Genomic DNA, 19,927 nt, shown 5'->3' with positions numbered 1-19,927 from the left:
GTTCTCAGGCTTGGTTCTCACACAGGGATTTTCTCATGCAGACAGTTTCTCACACTAACTTTTGCTTGCAGGCCTTTTGCTTGTACAGTTCTTTTATTGATCCCATAATTCTATCAATGATCCATGTCCCTGATCCTCTAATCATTTTGCAACATGGCGCGGGGGGGGTGGCCCCCCGCCGGTGTAAATCTGGGTCTGTGAGCTGTGCTCTCCCCCCACCCCAAACTCAGTCGGGAATGATTGAACAATGGGTTTCCCTTTATCTAATCAGCAAAATCCCAGTCTTCAAGGAAGCTTCTTTGGTTGAAGCTTCTTTATAATGAGCACAAACTTTATATCAATTTTTGAGGCATGAACTATTTTCAGTCTCTGACACTCATGAGGAGGAAGCATGTGAGGAAATTTTATATATATCTATTATTGTATATTTGCTATTCTAAAAAAGCTCAGCCTCCCCAGTGAACAATCTGGAGGAAATTTTACCCACAGGAAGCTGAGATAACCTTTCTCACCCTGAGAGCTGGCTGTGGATCCCACTGGTCTTGTCCTGCTGCCATCACCTCCCATGGTTACTCTTCTGACAAGTTGATGGCAGCTTATTCTTTTCAAGCTCTGGCCCCACTGAATGAACAGAAAATGTCAGATAATATACGGCAAAGCACTGCTTGCATGTTTGGAAAACCCAGAGCATGCCATGTCTTTATGAACTGTGCTAAAATGGCAACATATTTAAATTACATCCTGCCGGGTGTTGCAATCAGCAGAGTCACACATGGGCATTTGTGTTGCTTAAGATGGACTCCCTCCTTTTGGTGCTGCTGTTAGGTCCCAGTACTCTGGCAATGTACTTTGTGAAGCTGTTCAGGGGTCTCTCCTGTGATGAGCTGACATTTTAGCAGTAATGGGAGCTGCTGCTACTGATGGAACTGGAACACTGTTCTTTTCCTTAAACTTTGTCCATTTTGATTAATGAGTACACAAGAGCTACCGGGATGTCTCTTGAATGTAACAAGCTAAAGGATCACTGTACTAGGCCACACACTTCTCTTGTGTAAGCTGAAAGTAGCTGAGGCAGACTGTTCAGTTTCTGAAAAGCAATTCCTTTTTTTTATTTTACTCTTCCACCTCAGAGAAAGAAAACAGCTCCCAGCTGAAGACATTCTTCCTCGTTTCTCTTAGTACAATGGGTCTAGCTATATGGTTAAGAAATGGTGCCACTTTGAGCAGAAAAAGTTCAAACTTTCATGACAGAAAAAAAAAAGCATGAATTTCTAATATTTGCCTAATGTGATTTCTCTTTATGTTATAACACTGATGCAGAGCTCTTGTTTCCCTGAACTGGCTGGAGGATGAAACACAGAGGCTGTTTACAAAGGCTGACATTAGGCACAGGAAGTTCATCTCTTTATACTGCCTTTAAAGTTAGAGGTGCTAAAATGGATGACTCAGAGAAGAAGCAGCTGAATTTAGGTGCTCTTGCCTGCCTGCTGAAAGGCTGTAGACAAACTAGGCTGCCTTAAATTGTGAGTGTATCTTTTAATATAAAAATACTCAAATGGTATATCTTTAAATATGCTCACTATTTTGATCTGTGCCACTGCAGTCACACACTTTGGCAGATGGGTACCTTCCATTTGTCTTCTTCTTCAGTGATATATCACAAGCATCAGCTTGAACAGTAAATCTCTGCTAGAGTTACCCATGCTTTATTATTTTTGTTAATAGTCTGTGAAAGATCAGTGGTCTGAAAAAGGGCCATAAAATTATTCAGGCTAATAAAAGACAGAGAATAATACAGGGGAGAACTTATAAAATGTCCAGCAGGTCACAGGCACGGTCCAAGGTCACATGTTTATAATAATTTGAAGGATTAGGAACCAAAATTCTGCAAATTGTCACCATAGCCACAACTAGAATTAAGGGTCAACCAGTGTCATGGGTACAATTGCACATACTAGGATAGTCTGTGCGTTAATCAATTTAATATTTTATCCCTGTGAACCTTGGCTGCTAATGCAGAATGGAGGAGATTGTAGAGTGCTCGTGGTGTAGAGGCCAGAGAGGTCATCAAGTGCATGAAGGCAGGAGCACAGCGTAAATAGGAGACGCTGTGCTTGCTGCATTTGTGTTGGCTCTCATTGTGCTCAATATGCAGTTGGTTGGTACACACCTTATTTACCTGAAGGATTTTGTTTGCTTTTGTTTACCGAGAAGTCCTTTTAAAGTAAGCATTTTATGGTCCTGAATAGCACACAGTGTTCTGTCATCATGCATGTCTGAGCACAACTTTCACAACAGCCTTTGTGGGAGTTCCAGACAATGTAGAAAAATTCTGTTAGCAGGAGTTATGTTTTGCAGATGGGGACCTGTGTGCTGCTGCACATACCCAGCTGGCAGAATGATAAACCACAAGTTTGTGTTAGCAGTGTAGAACTGCTTTTGCATTTTCCGCTCACAGCAAGGACAGAGTGATGAAAAAAGGCAAGTAGACTCCAGTCAGTACTGCTTTATGTCTTCTTCTCCTCCCAGATCATGCTGTTTCTTTCCTGAGGTTTGCTCCCCTTCATTTTCACCTGCCACCTTGCTAACAGAGCTTCCTGAGCTCTGCAGTGCAGCATCTAGCAGATGGCAGGTTTTTAACTCGTCAAGGGTCCTTTCTGATAAACATCTCCATGGCACTGTCCAGATTCTCAGAATCATGCTCAGTTGTTTATGAGCAGGACAGCATTTCTTCTTGCTGTTGTGTAGTGTAGTCTTCTTGCTGGTTTCCATATCTCCACAGGGAGATATGGAAACCAGAATGCAATGTACCTGTGAGATACTTTTTTGAACATGAATACCTGAGTACTGAACACCATTTTTTATTATCTTGTCTAGGAAGCATTCCTTGTTCCTTGCTGAAGAAGTAACTCTTCCTCTGCTATCTTCAGACACTGGTTAGATGGGTGGCAAGTAGGAACAGGCAAAGCAATCCTTTCTGTAGTCCTCAGCTCCCTGCAGTTCTGGGCAGACTTGAAGCTTTCCTTAGAATGGATGCCCTGCATGCGGTTTTAACACAAAGGCGTTGAAAGCATGATGGAAAACTGCCGTGGCATAAATACTAAAACCAAGTTGACTTTGACTTATGATTTCTGCTGAAGTAGAGCTGTAGCTGTCCATAATAATTTCAACATGATGAGTTAGAGCTGAATGCATGAAAAGTGGTAGTTGGTAGGTGGCCTTATCTCATCTTAATCTGATCTAAACCAAACCTAAGTGGTATAGTCTTTGAGGAAACCAAAACATTGCATTTTACTGTGTTCAGATGATCAGTAAACATCTCAGAAGCTACAATCCCTGATCGTTCACTGCAATATCTGTCCATTCTTTTTGCTTCTGAATTTTCCTTTCATACAAGACTGAAATTCCAATTTCATGCTTTTTATGCACTGTGATACAGACACAGAGGAAATGTGCAGTCACAGTCAACTGTGCTGGTGTGGAAAGCAAAGGAGGGGAGCTCTGGATGCGAAGAAAGGTGTGCTAATAGTGTGAAGAAGCCAGCGGACAGAAATATGGAAGTTGACTCTGAATGGGAAGCTCAGGGGAGTGTGAGCACTCAGGGGCTGTGTGAGGCTGTCCTAACACTGGGCCACCTCCTGGATTTTGTGGGCTCAGGGCATCAGGAAGCTCTCCAGGAGCTACCAGGTGCCAGTCATTCAGGTCCTCTAACTTTAGTTACCATGACCAAGTGAGCAGAGGGTGTAAAATGCAGGAACAAGCACTGCACAGTACATGTGCTCAGCGGTGTCACACGTGGTCAGCCATCATGGCTTTGTGGGGTCTGCATGGGCCTTGTGAGGTGCAGCTAGAAAACATTGTGCTGACTTCCCTGTGGCTGAAAAGGTGCTGCACCAGGCAGATACATGTTTGAAAGAAAGCAGTTAGGGAAAACAGCAATTGCAGCACCATCATATACATATCTATTCCTGTGTGGTTAATAGCATAAGTAACACTGGCTGTCTTTTGGGAAATTGTGCTCCTGTATTGCATTAGCTAATAACTCTCTGACAACTGAATCATCAAATTACAATAAAAGAATAGAAAAATATTTTTAAGAGTGAAAATTTTAGCCAGTGTCTGACAATTATGGATGTCCTCTCTTTCACTGGAAAAATTATTTAGATAAGAACATGGGATACATCAAGTAGAAGAAAGAAATACAGGCATGTCTTTCACTAAAAAAGTGCCTGAAAGCAAGTAGTACAGCAAAAGGACAGATAAAATGGGGTAGAGTTAGAAATTTTAATATTTCAGTAGCATTAGCTGCAGATACTCTGTATATAGCTTATAGCTCCTACTCTCCATTTTTGAACTTAATAGCATACAGAAAATGAAAATAACTAGGTAGTTTTGAAAACTTATTAGATTATTAAACTCTAAAGCAGAAAGGCCACTGTTGTGGTAAAAGATAAGAATTTTGGCATGTTTCAGTTTTCTTGCTGTTAATGCACATCTTTTTGCTCATAACTATCCTGTGTGGAAAAACATTGCCATTCATGTTTCTGTCAAGTATTTCAAGTTACATAACTAGTTCACAATCCAGTTTGGTCTTTTCCTCACATTATTAAACACTGGTCTTTATTAATTAAGGCATCTAAAAAATTGTCCTGCTTAGTATATTTGTGCATGCTTCAAAATATTCTAGAAACTTACCATTTTTCTTAGCTTCTAAATTTGTAGTTCCTCAGTACATAAGGATAAAAAATTCACCATGGGACAAAGAAGAAACTCAGGTTCTGCTCAAGGCCCTGCCTCTGTGTCAGCACACGACTTGGAGCCACATTTTGGCACAGTTGCTTGAGGGGAACGGCACCACGGTCAGCATGGGGCTGTGCCAGTGAATCCACCTCCCTGGCAGAGTTGCCACGCATAAACGAGCACCAACAAGGACTCTGGCCATTAGTGTTTCTGCCCCGTGAGCAGAAAGAAAAGTTTGGGGGTTGATTTATTTGTTTGTTCTCCTTTCCAAAGCGTGTTCTGATCTTTTGATGGCAACTGCTTTACAAACACTGAATATGATGACATGCTTCCCAAGTAAGCAAGTAAATAAGTTTAGTAATGATAGCCTTGGCCTAGTGTGCCATTAGTCTGGGCACTCTACAGTCATAATGGAGGACAGCATTTGTTGTGCAGAACTGCAAAATTAAGGGAGGGGAGATCAGACAGCTGCAGCAAAAAGTTAATTATCAGGCAGGATGAGACTGCATTGGTCAGGCTAAAAAGCACCTTACTGGCTCACAGGTTATCTAACCACCACTCTTGTTGGCAATGCAAGGTCAGATAAGGGAAGAGATTAAAATTTAGCTTAGTGAATGTCCTCAAGGGTCTGCTTTTCTTGCATATGTAGTGGCAATCGAGTCAGTAATGTCAGATTCCATATAGGTGAAGAAGCGATTGGAGCCTGCACTATGCCAAAAAATACCACAGTTAATGAAGGTCTAATGCCTTCTGTACCAAGGTGAATATTTCTGTATTGAAAGTATTGTATTGTATTGTATTGAACTCCTCCATTGGCAGTGTGACTGCCTCCTAAGAAGCTGATCATGCTTTCCCTAATCTCTTTCCTTGATGCTGCCTGAAGAAGTAGAGCAAGAGCTGAGTCAGCATAAAGCTTCACCTAGGCCTTCACTTCACTCATCGTTGCACTAATTATTAATAAGTTATTATGACCAGGTTTTGGGTGTCTGAGCAATTACAGTGTCATTCACGTGGTTTTATACAGCAGCCAGGCAACAGGAGGAATGGCCTGAGCAACTCTGTTCATTGACAGGAGTTAATAACTTTTACATTTCCTCACCATCTCCAGGCGTAGGGCTTCAGTGAAATTAAACAAAATTGCTGACCTCCTAAAGGCCTGCAGAGAGCTCAAGAAATTGTCCATTTCTATTCACAGGCAGTGTTGTTGAAATGGTATTACTTTAGAGACACTTTGAAAAAATGTATTTACACTATCTTATAAATGGAATCTAAGCATTGTTGTTTGGTTTTTTTTTAATGGAAAAGGCCACTGAATAATTTATATACTTTCACTAAGACAAATTCAGGAGACTATTACTGTCTAGGTTTCAAATATATAAGGATTATTAAAGCCTCATACTAAGGCAACAAGAGAAAGAGTTCTCCTGGAAAGGAATTAAATAACAGATGTGAACGTCTTTTTTTTATTTATCTTTCTGTTGTGCCTGCAGGCCTTCCTAGTCTCTTATTGTACTGACATGCTCTAAAGGGGCATTATAGCTCGGAGCCTCGGTAGGGACGGGATGAAACAGTTTGGTGAACATCCCTGATGGACCAGGGAGGAGAGTAAGAGGAAAGGTCTCTTAATACAGCCTGGACTGGAGCCTATTTATCTAATAGTTTAATCCTCCTATCAGAAAGGCATTTTTTAGCATTTTCTGAAGAACTGTGTATCTTTAATTTCCCTTTCTTTCAAAGGCTGATTCTTTCATAAGAAGAGGTAGGGGAACCCATATGCAAGGAAAGGGGTGGCTGTTCCTTCCTGTGGAGCACAGGGCAGCAGGCCCGGGGCCAGGAGGAGGGAGGGCGGCGGGCAGGGGGGAAGACACCATGAGCCTCTGAAACCCCAGTCCTTTGATGTGGTGGCCAAAACCATCCTGGAGACTGAGCATCTGTGCAGAGGTTGCCACAGCTTGGGAAATCTAGGAGCTCATTGAAACCAAACAGGACAGTAAGGGCTCACCCTGCAAGGACACAGTGAGCAAGGGGAGTTGCTTTGTACAGCCTTTGCCTTCCTCTCTGATGGACCTAGTCACTGAAGGTTGCTCAGTGTTGTTTGACTTTCTCAATTTGAAACGCCTTTTGCTCTTCCTTGGAAAATTCACTTTATGGAAGCAAATCCGTCTCAGAGCCTTAGTGTCTTGGTAGGGTGGAGCTGACAACAGCTAGCTGACTTGGGTTCCCACAGTGACAAGTAGGAAACCAGAAGAGATAAATATCTGTGGTAGAGGCTCATATTTTCTTCCTTAAAACATGGCTAATGCTGAAACAAACCAAAAGCCTGGCATGCAATATATACTTTTTCAAATGGTAAAACAGTTGGGCAAGGTCATTATTTTCTTTCTTTTTGCCCTTTGCAGAGCTTCTAAAGAATTTGGATTGTTTGTGTGTGTATAGCTACTGCCGTTGGCAGGGGGCACTGCTTGTTTTCACTTTATAACTCTGGTCATGGCTTCTTGCAAAGCAAGGCAACCGACGAGGCAGTGCTGTGAGAGCCAGGGGTTGAAAGCTGAACAACTGCAGCGGGGGAATTTTCAGACCTGATGGGTTTAACATTACTGGCGGATTTAAGTAATATTTTTTATTTTAACTAATTAATTCTGTAGTGTTCTAGTGAAGGTCGATGGCTGACTAATGCTTTGGACAAAAGGATGCTTGTTAGATATGTGTTTTCTTGGAAATAAAGACTGGTTCAAATATGTTTTGAGACACTGACACCCTGCCACTTGAGCAATATTGTTGGTGCAGTCAGATTGCCAACCCCCCACCCCTGCCACCCTGCCCTTTGACCAACACCAGCAGTGTAGGCAGGATGCTGCCCACAATATCTGTGTGAGGTATGTGTCTCTCAAATCACACTGGCATTGCCAAAGCCAAGGGTCAGCATGACTCTTACCCACATTTAAATGGCATTTTTGTGGCTGGTTGTTGCTCCCAGGTGACCTGGACACCAAATGTCCCTGGATACCCATGGGAGCCACAGCATTACTTGTGCTGCTGATCAGTGATCAGTGGAGTTGCTGCATGGGTGTGCTGCTGCTCATCTCTCCTACTGGCAATAAAGCTCTCTTTTATAAACTATTCCAACAGCAGATACTCAGCAAATAATCTGGGAAAAAACAAAGGTCAGCATATTTGTGTCAGAAACACTAATATGTGTTTGCAGTGTCTGATGTGCCTTCTCCTCTACCCATTTGATTTCCAGCTGCCATGTCCTGATCATCTCAGTGCTGAAGCACTGTAGCCCCTAGTCCTAAATGGTAGCGGTAGTAAGAACAGTAGGGCTGGTGAATATTTGCTTCATTTGATGCCCTTCCTCACCTCCTGGCAGCAACTTTCCCCATATTTGCTCTGTGAAGAATCAATAGTTTAAAAATAGAAATGAAGGGAGGAAGGAGAAAAAAAGAACCTTCTGAGACCAGCTTCACCCATGATTTTGAAAAGCCTAGTTTCTTTTTATAAACCTTTGCTTTACTGGTGACATTATCACAGGAGTCCTTGTTGATGTCTGTGTGTTTTTATGTCATTGTAACTGACTTAACTCTGTTTGTTTTCATCTCCTCTTCTCTCCCAGTGGAGTTTTTATACTGTGATTTGGCTTCCATGAAGTCTATACGGCAATTTGTGCAGCAGTTTAGAGCAAAGAATTGTCCACTCCATGTCCTGGTGAATAATGGTGAGTTCTGGTTTTTTTCTTCACATATCTGCAGGGGAAGATGTGACAAATGGAGCTCTCGTCTATCACTTCACATTTCAAATAGATTATCTGAACCATACAGCAGGTTACCATAGCTCTGCATTAACTGGGATGTCTTTCTAGAGTTAAATTGCCTTTTTTTGAGAGATTGTCAGGAGAGCAGTCTGAACACTTCAATGCACACCTGCTCATGATGTTATTGCAAGTCTGGTTCCTTTGCTGTGATTTTTTAGCTCTCCAGCACCAAAAATAATGCAATTATACAATTGGATAATCTCTAAGAAAAATAAGAAAGGAAAGAGAAGGTGTACTCCATACCAGTAGAAAACCTGTCTTTTCACCTTTATTTACTTTCTCTCCCCTTATAATTTTCCCTGTATAAACACTTGTTTACTGTGGTTGACTGATGAGCTGGGCTGGGGGTTTAAACCACCTGAAATACAATCTGGCAAATCATTCAGCAACCTCAGAGAAGTCACTGCATAGATTCACGTGCTACTGGAAAGTTGTTCATAAAACTGCATCCTCAGTGGTCAGAGCACAAGTTAAAAGGACAATATTTATCTTGCATTAGTACAATTATCAAATGAATCTCATTATTCTTAGGGAGTTTAGCTTTTGTTATTCACATACTTGCTATCTAATTTTGTATTGTAGACACAGTGTTTTTGGAAGCCAGGTGTACAATAATTTTCCTTCAGAAACCACGCATGCTCTGTTTGCACTGTCCTAAAGGGGAATTTTCACCTGTCTATTTAACTAAGGGAAAAACCCACCAGCAACAATTTAGGCTTCTTGTAGAAGTTTGCTGCTGTTATATGCTGCTGTTCTTGTTTCCCCAACTATTTACATATGTTTTTATTAAGACATCCCAGAGAACATCTTCTGTTTTCCTGTGCACACTTCAATCCTAGTGAGAGCAAACATGCTATAAATAAATGGGTTTGTTATATTCATTGTTGCCTTAAAGAGCTCTCAGCAACACAAGTAAATACTGCAATAAAAATTCAAGGGTTTTTTATTTGCTGATTGATATGAAGCATTTGTGAAATGTTCAATTAAGTGTTCATTTTTCTTTGATTAGTCAAAAAGTCCTACTATTATTATTTTAATTGTGCGATAATTAGAGGTAGTGGATATTTAAGCCTAGTTACAAAGTCTTTCCAGATTTACTTTTAAACATGCAGAGTAAAAACTGTTACACATATGGGAATGACACTATTTGAAAAAACAACATTTTGTGGAAAAAAGGATTTTTAATTCTATGAACCCATCAGGCATCCCCTGCCCTGCACTAGTTTTCAGCATGAGCAGAGCCAGCATTGTCAGCAGGGGCTTGGAGGCCAATTGGGGGGAAAATGATGAGGCTGAAGCAACTGGGAACCCCTCTGGAATAAAAGATATTTTTTCTGCCCTAGCCTTTGCGGAATTGGAATGGATGAAAATTAAATATGTCTACTTATCCAAGAAACAAAGTTGTATGAAATAGGTCTCCTAATGTTCCTAATAAGTTACGAGACAAAAGAGTGTAAGCCCAAAACTTATTTTAAGAAAGGAGCTTGAGACTAAAAGCCTGATTCAGTCTATTTATTTGTGACTTGCAAGAAAGGCATGTGATTTCACTTATGCTTTTTTATCAAATACAGTTGGCAAGAGAAATCTGTTGTTTCAGAAAATCCTTTTAGAATCTACAATTAAATGAATGGTCCAAATCTGTTTTTTGCCTTATCTTTAACAGAATCACATCCAAAGCATAGGTGAAGAATCCCATAAAACTAGGTTAGTTTCTGGCCATTGTCTGGCAATGACTCCACTTTTGAATGCTCTTTCTTGCACCTTTTATTTTTATAGTCCTTTTTATTTGCTTTGGTAAATAATCTGTAGCATTTAGTTTTGTTACTAGTTTCATAATGAAAGCCCAAATGTTTCCTTGCTACATAAGAGGAAAATGAACATACCTTATAGAGGAGAAATGGCCTGATGCAAAAACCAACAGTGTTGAGCACAATCAAGACAAGTGCTGACCTTTGGGCTATCTGGTTGGCTTCTCCTTTTCCCTTTCCCTTCCTCCTTCCTCCTTTCTTCTCATTTTTTTTACTGTAACTCAGTGCACCAAGGAGGATGATTCAGTCCATCACGGATGGCAGAGCTGGAAGCACTACTCTCTCCAAAGCCTCATCACAGTTGCCAGTTCTACTGCCTTTCCCACAGGATTTCCGGGACACAAGCTTGGATGTCTGGAAAAGGAAAATGCTTGCAATATTGAAATGTCAGATGGGAACTGGTTGTTGGGCACATTGTCAGTGAGAGTGTCTTTGGTCAGAAAACTCTGTTGTCAGGAGAAAGGGATTTTTCATGACTTTTTGATACCCTGCAGGACATCACCTAATGGCATTGATTTTCTTGTGTCTCAGTGTATGCCTTTAGAATAGTAGGTTTCTTAGTGTCACCTGGTACTTTTTTATTTCTTACAGTTCCCAAAGCTCTAGCATTCTTGATATGAAACATTATTTTTATTTTTTAGCATGTGAATAAGAGCTTGTGGGCCAGACAGCTACACATACAGTGCATTTGTAGGCAATCATATGCTTTTAAGAGTCTGACAAAAATCTATGGGGTGATGGAGAGTCTCCATTAGGTTTTGAAAATGAAACTTTGGTGTGTCCCTTGACTTCTGAATCAGACTATCAGCAAGCTAGTAAAAATTTTTCTCTCTGTCTTAATAGGACCAAGCATTTTATTATCAGGACTGTACTCTTCTCTTACATTTAGTGTAAAAGTGCAAGAACTGTTACACTGAAATTTTTGCACTACATATTAGTATTATTTAATTGCTTTAAATTTAAATCTTTTAAATTGATTGATATAATCATGGTACATGTTACTGAACTTTCCACATATTATCTCCATGACTACATATCCTGTATGTATATGAAGGTGTATGATATTTGTTGAAGGCTTGTGCAAACCTGTAAAAAAGCCAAACATTTGAAGATGAATTGATGAAAGTTCCGACATTTTACAATAATGCAATCTATGAAATTAACATTGAAATGTTATTAAAGACAGGGTTTTGTGTGAATTACTGTACTAAATAAATAATCAATACTACATGTCTGATCTAAGATTGCTATGAAATTCAGCAGGTTTTCAGGTCACTGGTGATTTTTTTTTTTTAATTGTCTCTCCATCACTTTCTCTCTGTCCCTCGCCTAACTCAAGGATTTAGTTGGAAATTAAATTACTACTAAAATCCTGAGTTTCAAAGTACTCTCCTAGAGCTAAACATCCAGATCCCACAATAATCTAGTGCAGGTTTAGGTATCCAACTAAATGGAGATTAGTGCACTAGTCACCTCCTCTTTTTGTTATAGTTTATTTTAGCATGTATATTTCACTTTCTAATTTCTAATTTAAAAGGAAAAATTTGGTTGAATGCACGCATTACTTCAGCTGACAAATAAGAGCCTGTTTTTCCATTACTATGCTTTCTGCATCAGTAATGTGCAAGCTCAGCTCTTTATTTTTAAAATAAACAAAACATATTAAAAATGCAAATAGAGTATTATATAAACTTTTTTAAAATATAATGTGCTAGTGCTAAAAAGAGAAAAATGCTATGACACAGAAAACAAACTCATTTTCTGTAGAAAACAAGAAGTAAGCTAAATGGTTGAACTGTGTGCCACAGAAAGAGGGATGCAGCACAAGCAGTGCAGAAAGCTTAATCTGACAGAAGGTCAGGAGAATGTGTCTTGTAGTCTGCTAATTAGCAATTGGGTGCTAATTTTTAGTTTTGTTTTGGAAAGAACTGTGTCTTTGTACAGATGAAAAGCATTTAGCAAATTACAGCATGTACACTAGTGTTAATTATTTAATACATTCCTAAAAATGGCATTGCTGTTAAAACACATTAGAGAGTCTGCTGTCTTCTTGTGGTTGAAAAAGGGACAGATACAAAAACACTTTGTAAAATTCCATGACCAGTAGTCACTGTTTCATGCCAGAGATGTTTTTTCTAACCTTGAAGGCAGTCATTTTCTCTGTGTGCTAGAACTGTTGCTCAGCACCTTGTAGTTACTGTTCTTGCTTGTATGTTGTTTACAGTACTCAATGATCTCAAATCCAAGAGACCCAACACCAAAATCACAAGATATTTAGTGATAGCAGAATACCTCTGGAAGCCAAACATGCACTGTCTAACTCATTAACAATCAAATACCAACTTAGAGATTTCAGGCTATTATTAGCCTGTTGCAGACAGATTACAGTTAATATATTTCAGGTTGAAGCCTATCTAAGCCAATTTAAAATCAATATTTCTGAACTGCTAGCTAATTCAGATGATCATATTTCGTACTTCGTGGATTATCTGAGAAATTATCAGTCTCCTGATAGAATTAATAAATCTGTATGATCTTACCTCTTCAGTTCCTAGAGCACATTAAAAGCTGTATCACTAGCTGAGTGTGTGAAATATATATATTTCCTTGTGTTACCTACACACAACCCAGCCACATGCAGGTGAGCCATAATCCTTTGCCAGGAATCCCTTGAAGAGTCCCATGGATGCTGTCATGGTTGATCATATATTAAATTACTCTTGCTTCTGAGTACTTGCAGGATCAGATCTTCAGAAGAAGTGTGAAATTTGGGGGCCGGGAACAAGGGCATGTATCAAATGCAAACAATTTTATAGATGCTTACTTACTCACAGGTCATATTTATAAGTTGAATTTACTAATAGTTAAATTGTTTGAAATTATCAGAGTTGGACCTATGAAAAGATCCTGTCCCACTGGGTGAGGTAAGAGCCAGCTCCCTTGTCTGTAGCAGCTGCAGGCTACGCTGGCTGTTCTGATGAAAGGGAAAGAAACCTCAGAGGTGTGGAAATTCACTGGAGAAGGCCTTGAGGGAAAGTTAGTGAGGAGGATTGCTGTTGACTCCAGTGAAACTTGGGTTTCATCGACATTCCAGCCACACAGGAAAGCTGTGGTGAACCCAGGATATGATATCTCATTAAAGTTCTTCCAGTGTCTTGCTTACAACATCACGTTTCATCTTTATCCTTCTTCGAAGACAAATTAGAGCAATACCCAAGCAAATCTGTGATGGAAAAGGTATAGAGGGATAGGGACAAAGAGAGAAGAGGATGAGCAGAAGAGCAAATAGCCTTTACCTATGTATGTAATGGATGATAAGTACCAGATATGATGGAAGAGCTGGGCCTTTGAGACATGGTTTGAGCTGGAAAAGGTAGTTTGAGGTGGTGGTGAGATTGGCTTACAATGGATCTTCCATGTGTGATGGGAAAAACTAGAAGGCTCATAAAGACTTTAATATGCAGTATTAACATAAGAAGAAACTCTCAGAGCCATATTTTTTTATCAAGTTCAGTGCATGACAGGTGCCATCTTCTCAGATTTTTCAGAAGAGTTCATCTTTTAAGAGAGCTGACTGTGGGGAGGCTGGCTGATCACACATTGCTCTTCACAAGGTATTAGGTGCCTTGGGTATTGCAAGTAACTTGTCTGGGCACATGTGTCAGAGCACCGTGACACTGCTGACAGTATCCAGCCTGGCTCCTTCAGAGCAACTGAGGGTTGTGCAATGCCAGCATTTATCTGGGGTACGGATTTTAGCAGCAGTTGTCAGCTAGAGATTTTATTATACTTGGATAGCACTGTTGTCTGCCCAAATTATATGTATCTTATGTGAAGATGTCAGATTTTCTAGAAAAGGTTTATTTTTTATTGGAAGAACTAGTAAGGTAGAGGGGTAGCCTTAGACTACTTCTGGCTTTCAAAGAGTAAGGATTTCATTCATGAAAATCCTGATTTTTGTCTGATGTTATCTTTGTCTTTCTGATTATTTCCAAAGCTTTTTCTCTGTCTGTGATATCAAACAGTTTGTGAAAGGGGAAATATCTCAGGCTCCACATGCTGCAGCTTCTTGACCCATTTGCTTTTATGTCTTGAATGTGGACATTTTATCAGAGGAAGACAGTTACAAAATTCAGCTATTTGGTGGATTAGGAAACACAGCTGGTTCTACTTAAGTGTGTGGAACATTTGCCATTGGCTTTTCTGAAAGGCAGAAGTGAACCATGTTTTAGTTTTACTTAATCCTTTCATAGCTTTTAGGTAAAAATATTTTTTATACAAATTGCAAACCGAAATATTTTACTTCTAAGAGAATATCCTATTGAATTAGAATGCTGTGACTGACTTTCCTATTTTCTGATTGTGAGTGGGATAACTCACCATTGTGCCAACTCAAATAACCAAACAGTTACTGAGTATATTTTTAGGAAACAAAGGGGGTTTTTGAACCAGATCTAATTAGGAATGCTCTCATTTATTTTAGTGTAAAATCAAAACCTTGGTTGTGGAATGTATGCTCTTTTTTTAAGTGACACATTTTCCAAGGAACTAGCTTGTGCTGCGTTCACGTGTAGCAGCGTGACATTGATTCAGAAAGTGACTCTGTTCTTAAGGAGGTATTACAGCTGGTTCAGTTATGTTCTGAACCTACCAAGATTTGGTTGTTGTTCTCATAGTCCTTGAATGTGGATTGTTTGCATTTTTTCCTTTTTTTTTTTTAACCTACTGAGAAACTAAGAACTTGCCTTTGCTGGAAAGACACATTGCTTTATCTTCTTTGGCACAGCTAATACAGTGCACTTCTCCCTTGTGAACAGTATAGGTGGGTCTGGGAGCAGTAGCAGTAGACATTACTCAGTTTTCAGTTCCTTACTACTTAGCCAAACTTTTAGTGTTTGGGCTAAGAGTTTCCATGCCAAGTATTTGCCTTGGGCTAACTTTTTTAAAAATTTTATTTTGTAATGTCAGATAAAAGAGTTTATCTGTTTCCAGCAACAATTAGACTAACATCTTAGGAGTTTTTTTAATGTCAAAAATTATGGCAAGGTTTTTCCTAAAGGCTGTGGTGTTATCACACATTTTGGAATTGAATGCAGACAAGATGTTGCATTTGTGTCAGCAGCAGCTGCACCTTTTGTCACATACGGAATATTCCCATGATGGGTCAAGTCAGAAGCCTGCTAAGCCCTGCACTTTGTAAGCCATCCTTCATGTGTTCCTCACTGAAGGTTTTGCCTATACCAAGCATGTCCCAAGTCGAGGCTGAGCAGGGCTTTCTGCCGGAATCACAGCCCTGAGTCGTGGTGAGAGCTGCTGCGTGCAGGCGAATGCACCAGCACTGGCGCTGGGCTCCAGCATCCCATCAGCTCTTCCTGGCTGCCTCTGAGCTTGGTGGAGATGGGCACTGGCTCTCACTTCAGGCTCCTCCAGTCTCTCCACTGTCCAGACTGGTGGCCTCAGTCTTCCATGGTCTCTGTGACAAGTTTCTGTCCCATGAAAAATAGACTGTGAAGAGTTGATGGGTGGGAGGAACAGGGCAGTTAGTTGGGAACCATCAGGATGACAGACATGTCGATGGCAAAACATTTGAACTTGCTGATTAAAAGACTTTTATAAAGAATGAAACTGTGAATGTGGCATATCAGAATATTAAATATCAGAAAATTAATAAAAGAGCAAGTACTGGGGTAGAGCTGGGGTGGGTAGTGAGGACAAAGAGAGTCATTAGGTATGTCTGAACTGTAGGAGATGTCTCAGTCAGAGGCTGGAAAGGCTGAGACACCATATGATTCACAAGGATCGAGTCCTTAACCTTGAGGACTGGAGTCTCTGTTGGTCACTACCTGGTTGACTCTTTTCCTGCAGTGAGGGCGTTCTTGATTGATCCCTTACTTGCAAGTTTACTGATGTTAAACCGAGATGAGAATTATCCCCCTAGTGGAGAAGGGGTTAGAACCTCCCTTCTGCTTGATCGCCCACTTCTATGTAACTTTGTACAAAGAAACTTGTAACTTAGTCACAGATGGTTGATACTGAAGGGGGGATGGAGAACCTGGTAGGAGCCTCAGAGCCACAGATCATGGCTCCAGCAGGAAACCAGTTTCAGCAGCGAGGGGAAGGTGAGCCAGGTGTGTGACAGGCTCATGCCTGCAGGGTGCAGAGTGATGTGGGATTGAGACACAAAGGAGCTGCAATGGCTGGGTAAGAAAATTAGGGAGAAGGAATTTACCATTTGCAGGGAAGCAGAGAGGCAGATGAAGCTGATATGTGTGGGGCTGTACCTCTCCCCTCCTTCCTGAACACATGCAGTTCCTTGATAAGATCAGCATGGGATCACTGGATTGTGGAGGTAAGGGAGGAGGGGAGGCTGGGAAGCAGAACACTGTGGTTGGTTCATCATGGCCCTGCATTTTGCCCGACACAGGGAGTTGGGGAAGCTGTGACGAAAGGTAATCAGAAAAGGCCATGGGTAGTGCAGAGCATCTTGGGAGAAGGGAGCAGGAGGTGAGAGCTCATGGGAACTTGTTCAGTGCTGGAGCAGAGGCTCAGGCAGACTCTTGTGGAGAAGTTGTTCTGGGATGAGGCAGGAGAGACCTAATCCAGCACAACCCCAGGCTGGGTCCCTACCCTTTATCAAACCTGTTTTCATGGTGGGCAGTACCTTCCAGGGAAGGTCCATGCGCAGGACATTCTTCCAGCACTAATGCCAGACAGACTAACAGGCATCTTTGCATCTCCCCAAGGGTCAAATGCATTGGTGTGGTGTCTGTGTGTCATCCAAGTGTCATTGTTATGGGGTAAAAGTTCTTGCTTTGCTTCATTTTCCTCCCATTTGGCTTTGGAAAATGGCATATACACATATAAAGAGCTCCAAAAGACATTAGGAAATGCAAGAGTCTAAGCACCCTCTGGGAAGGGGAATAAGCATTGGGAAGCTGTACTGAGTTTCATCTGTATTTTTGTGTTTTTCTTCTAAAATGCTGGGGTTTTACCTTTTCAGTTTTCATACACTGTTAATCTGGCTTCTGTGTGTGGTCCTGTCAAGACTCAGAACACTTTCCTGGGATACCAATAGGCATGTGGCATACTTGTATCACTGGACTCTGGGTTAGGGATCTGGCTTAGCAAGCAGCTATGTCACAGCTTTTCCAGCAGTGCTGTAAATTCACTGCTCTGCAGCCCAGACAAGAAAATAAGAAGCAGTACCTGTAAGAAGCAGTCATGTGGGCACAGTTGTGCCTCCACTAAGCACTTCTGGGGGCAATTCTTCCAATAAGGCATTGCATGTTCTCGTTGCTCACTGGCCAGGAGAGACCTGCAGGGCAGGAGTATTCTGGGATTGCACAGCCCAATTGAACAACGTGGAACAGGCAACCTGGTACAGGCAGCCTAGCCAGGGGAAGCTGCTGTAGGGTCCTTCTGTTCAGGAGAGAAGTGGGCCATGGTATTTTATGTGTAGATACACCCAGAGATGTTTTGTTGCATGGGTGTGCAGGAGAGAGTGGTTTTGACATTCCGTGAGGTGGGGTGAGTTGCCTTGTGTGGCTGCACTCATGGGATGGGAAATGCTGCTAAGGGCAGCAGCTAGGACACTGCAAAGCCTCTGTGGAGGAAGGGCTTTGTGCTTTTACTGGAAGTAACTATCTCTTAATTTTTCCCCTTGGGAACATTTTTTGGTACAGTATGTATCTCTTCCTTGTAAATAGCAAGAACTGGGTGAATGTGATCATAAAGGTTCACCTCCTGCTGTGAAGGTGTTATGTGTAAGTGTTTGGGGCTGACCTATTGCGTTATCTGCCCAGCCTTTGGCTGTCTGGGGATAAAAGAACTTGTATGAGGAGGATCTGCCTCCAAACCCTCTTCTGTGAGCCTGGCTGGGAAGGCAGACATTTTGTGCTGCATGTGAAAAAGAGATTTTAAACCTTTCTTTTGTAGTGAGTTTGAGAGGACTGACTTTAAAAACCTCCAAGTAGTTCACTGTAAATAAATCCAGATGAGTGAAATACTTGTATTTTTATAGCTCTTAAAACACATTTTATAATGGAGATGAAGGATGTCTTTGCAGTGGGAGGTATGGGAGTTAGAGCAATATTTGTCATCATCTGCAGTATGAGCAGGCATAGTGCAAATTCTCCTGTATAATTCAATAAAAATGCGGTGTGTCTGGCCTATAGTATTTACAACTATCATAAAAATTTTTGTTATGCTACATGCAGTATCAGATCCATTTTGTTTAAATTACATAAGATATTGATGGATCAGAAACCAAGATTTTCATTAGAAAATTTTACAGAAAATCATCATGAATTCCTGCTTACAAAGACAGCTCCCTTGAACTGTATTCATTCTTTGAGTGAGAAATATGATTATTGCCTAGTCATAGAATTAAAAAAGAATATAAATTTTGTTATTCATTAAAGCTGATTAAAATGTGTGATTTGAATATGTTACAATAAATGCAGAACTGCAGCACATATATCACTATAAGAGCAGTTGTTCAGCATAGTTTTGCAGCAAAATATTTTTCTTATTCTAATTTATTTCTATCTCTGCAAAACCACACATTCATTTTTTTTATTCAGTTTTTTGTGCCCGCACTATCAGTCTTTTGCCAGAATATTTCAGCAACAGCTAATCAATTACAAAGTAAAAGCTCATGTTCAGTTTACTTATTAATTCATTTTCTAATGCCATGATGTTATCACTGATATCTTAAAACTGGATCTTCTGGAGACAATCCAACTATATCACAGGGAAAAACATATAAGAAAATTATATCAGAACTGAGGTGTTTGGCATTAACGTTTTGTGTGCTGCCACTTCAAATTTCCATACACTCTGAAAAAATTATAAGGCTGGCTACTGATAATTAAAATCAGAAAGATACCGAGCTGTTTGGATTCCATACCAGAAGAACAAGCAGAAACATTCTTAGTTTACAATGAAGAGATAAGGCGTTTGTTAATGTTTCGGATAGTATTGGATTAATTAAAAAATTAAAAATAGAACCAGCTTTCATTTTTGAGTTAACATTTGGGGCCCTTAAGTAAAGCTGATGATTTTTCTGGACAAGAGAAAATCAATAGCATGCCAGTTTTAATATCTACTGAATGTTAGGTAGTTAACAATTTAAAAAAGAGAGCTTCCTGCTACACTTACAAGGTTTTCTCTTTTGTTGAGGAAGCAGACAGGTTCAGTTGCCTGTTGGGTATTCCTTTTTATGCTCACTTTCAGTGAATTAAAATGGCTTTTCCTCAAATGAGAGAAACTGCCCTCAGACTACAGGGCAAGATTTTTGATATGAACTACCTGAAAGATGAGAGCCTTTAAAAAAAAATAATAAGGTCTTTTAAAGGTGTTTTGGCTTAGCATTATTTGAGGAGCTCTTGAAGACAAAAAGGGAATTGTAGTAGCATCAGATGCAAGCAGAGGTGATTGTGCCTGCTCAAGGACTTGATCAGAATTTCTACTCGGGGGATACTCCTGAAGAGTGAGCAAATTAATTTTGGGGAGTGTGTATCTTTACAGTTGTTCATTGCATAAATGAAAATTTTTTCTGTCTCCTGTT

At 40.4% G+C, this 19,927-nt stretch overlaps 1 protein-coding gene across 2 annotated transcripts in view; it reads left to right on the top strand.

Moving 5' to 3' along the window:
• DHRSX (dehydrogenase/reductase X-linked) overlaps positions 1-19,927 on the top strand; it is a 162,872-nt gene that overhangs the window by 94,371 nt on the left and 48,574 nt on the right. For both annotated transcript variants that reach the window (XM_042042203.1, XM_042042193.1), the window contains one exon: positions 8,354-8,455. In XM_042042203.1, coding sequence (XP_041898137.1) covers positions 8,354-8,455 — 102 coding nt within the window. The remainder of the gene's footprint in view (positions 1-8,353; positions 8,456-19,927) is intronic.

Source organism: Corvus kubaryi, unplaced genomic scaffold (assembly GCF_017639235.1).
Source record: "Corvus kubaryi isolate FWS band 111438036 unplaced genomic scaffold, C.kubaryi_AGA036_p1.0 133, whole genome shotgun sequence".
Lineage (NCBI taxonomy): Eukaryota > Metazoa > Chordata > Aves > Passeriformes > Corvidae > Corvus > Corvus kubaryi.
This window is presented reverse-complemented; position numbering and strand designations above follow the sequence as displayed.